This window comes from Poecilia latipinna, unplaced genomic scaffold (assembly GCF_001443285.1).
Source record: "Poecilia latipinna isolate Pla-1442-1.1 unplaced genomic scaffold, P_latipinna-1.0 Scaffold1342, whole genome shotgun sequence".
NCBI classification, from domain to species: domain Eukaryota; kingdom Metazoa; phylum Chordata; class Actinopteri; order Cyprinodontiformes; family Poeciliidae; genus Poecilia; species Poecilia latipinna.
The window spans coordinates 39,705-42,357 of record NW_015113958.1 but is presented as its reverse complement, the minus strand read 5'-3'; the positions used below and the strand labels follow the sequence as shown (position 1 = coordinate 42,357).

The 2,653-nt window shown below is 42.2% G+C and overlaps 1 protein-coding gene across 1 annotated transcript; it reads right to left on the bottom strand.

Annotated features, from left to right (window-relative positions):
- Positions 1–159: 159 nt before the first annotated feature.
- Positions 160–2,643, bottom strand: LOC106961853 (uncharacterized). Its single transcript, XM_015055915.1, has one exon. The coding sequence runs from the start codon at positions 2,496–2,498 to the stop codon at positions 1,113–1,115; it is 1,386 nt and encodes a 461-aa protein (XP_014911401.1). The 5' UTR covers positions 2,499–2,643; the 3' UTR covers positions 160–1,112.
- Between the last annotated feature and the right edge of the window lie 10 nt (positions 2,644–2,653).

The window sequence follows — 2,653 nt, the reverse complement described above, 5'->3', positions numbered from 1 at the left end:
AGTGATACATTTATCAGTTTATTTTTTTGTGTTTGTTTTGGATTGATGGGTGGTGGGGTGGGAGTGAGATAACCATGATTCAGAAGCATTTCTTCAAATTTGAAATCCATATCTATGTTTTCTGTTGATATTTAAGAAACTTTGAAAAGTTTGACCTTTTTATCCCATCTCTCTCATCCAAATTTACTCCTAACAAAAACATTTAATCAATCCCAATCAGTGTTTAATCAGCTCTAGAAATCAGTGGACATCCCTCGTATTTTGTGTCATTTTAAGTAAAATTTGCTTGGTGGGATAGAAATGGTTTGAAACATTTGCTGTTGATTTTTTTTTTTTTTTTGTTATTACAGACTGTATTGTGGAAATCCATATTGTACTGTCATCAGTTGATGGAAATTACCCATAAGAAAACTGAAGTACACTTAGTCATGTTTTGTTTATAGGATAGTACAATTGATTGCAGATATGGGTGGTTTCCAGTGTCAAGGTACCACAATGGAGAGGTGTTTAAAAGCCTCAAAATTACTTTTGGAAAACCAGCACTTTAAAAACAAAGAATGATCTTTGTCCTGGCCTCGCTAAGCACTGTGACTTTTAGCAGTAACTCAGCTATACAGGTAGCTAAACACTTTCCCATCCGTCCACCAAGAAGCACTCCATTTGGTTCTTTAGCAGGGTTTAATGAGAATCGTGTAAAACTGTAACACACAAAGGTACAGAAAATGAATGCCAGCTAGGCTAACGCGCCGAGCTAACACAAGTAAAAATATCTATCGTCACATAAAACATGTCAACGGGTTACAAATTATGATTTATATGACAAGCAAATTAGAACAGTACTTACAGACGATGCCGTTTCTGCACTTAGATTAAAGAAAACACAACAAAGAGGGCTTCTTTCGGAGTACATGGACCAATGGCTTACTTCCTTTCTGGTAAACAAGTCATAGTAATAAAAGTGACCACAAGATGGCGTCAGTAAGCCAGTAATAGACAAAATTATAACATTTGCCACTAGATAGCCTCAGTAGATTAACTTAACATTGAATGACATTAAATTAAACAGGTTTCACTACACTCCCCGCCTGGCGTCTGTAAGAGATGCCACTAAATCAAATGTCCACATTACTAGGTGTCAATAAAAGAATCAATTCTGAGATTGGTCGGCTGAATGACTTTACACCCTGATGTCTTGCAACTTTTACATCCACTTTTCTCACAAGCCCGTCCTTGCTGGGGTACGTCTTCTCGACAAGTCCCATGGGCCACTCGTTGCGCTTTGCAGTGGAGTCCTTCAGGAGGACAACATCTCCTTCCTTGAGGTTTGTTTTCTTTACGAGCCACTTTTGACGACCTTGAAGGGTGCAGAGATACTCTTTCTGCCATCTTGTCCAAAAGTTGTTGGCTAGTATTTGAACTCTCTTCCATTGGCTCTTGAAGACGTCCTTCTCTGTCAGGTTGTCTGGAACTGGAGGAGGAGCTCCTGTTTTCTGAGTAAGAAGCATAGCTGGTGTTAAGACCAGTGGAGCTTCAGGGTCTGTGGAAATCGGCACAAGGGGTCTGGCATTAACAATAGCTGTGACCTCTGCCATGAAGGTCACCAAGACTTCATGGGTGAGCTGAGGTTGCTTCACATCTAGGAGTAGAGCATCTAGAATGCGGCGAGAAACCCCAATCATTCTTTCCCAAGTCCCACCCATGTGGGACGCATGGGGTGGGTTGAATTCCCAGGTGCACCTCTGTTCTGTTAGATAGTCTTTGATTGTGTTATTAGCATCCTGTGGTGATAGTTTCAGCTCATTACAGGCGCCAATAAAGTTGGTCCCTCTGTCAGACCTGAGTTTTTTGGCAGGTCCGCGGAGTGAAAAGAATCTCCGGAGAGCATTGATGAAGCTTGAGGCAGTCATTGTTTCCACAATCTCAATGTGGATGGCCCTGGTAGACATGCATGTGAACAACACTGCCCACCTCTTGTTGTTTACTTGGCCTCCTCTTGTACGTTTTGTCACGATCTCCCACGGGCCAAAGACATCCAGGCCCACATATGAGAATGGTGGGTCCACTTTGAGCCTTTCTTCAGGTAGGTCAGACATGAGCTGTTGTTCTGACAGTCCACGTAGCTTTCTGCAAAACACACACTTGTGAATGATGGTGCTTATGAGCCGCTTACCTCCAACCAACCACAGTCCACTGGTGCGAACGGCTCCTTCTGTTAGATGTCTTCCCTGGTGTTTCACTCTCTTGTGATGATGACGCACTAGCAGAGTTGCAATGTGATGTTTGTTGGGTATTATGACCGGATTTGACTCATTTCTTTGTAACATAGAATGCTGCAAACGTCCTCCAACTCTCAGGAGCCCATCACGGTCGATGAATGGATTGAGTCTGAGAATAGGGCTGTTCTTTGGTAGTCTTTGGTTTTTCTTGACTGCAGAGATTTCCTGTGAGAAGCACTGTTGTTGCACTGTGTGAATGATCAGTCGCTCTGCTTTATCCATTTCTGAAGATGAAATGTTGTTGCAGTAATGCCAACCTCGACAGCTGTTACTGTTTTTGTTTGAGAAGCTTTGAGCAATGTGAATGAGTCTGGCAACCGCTTTCAGGAGAGATTTCCAGTTGGAAAAATGTTCAAAGCGACTTGAAAATAGTTTGT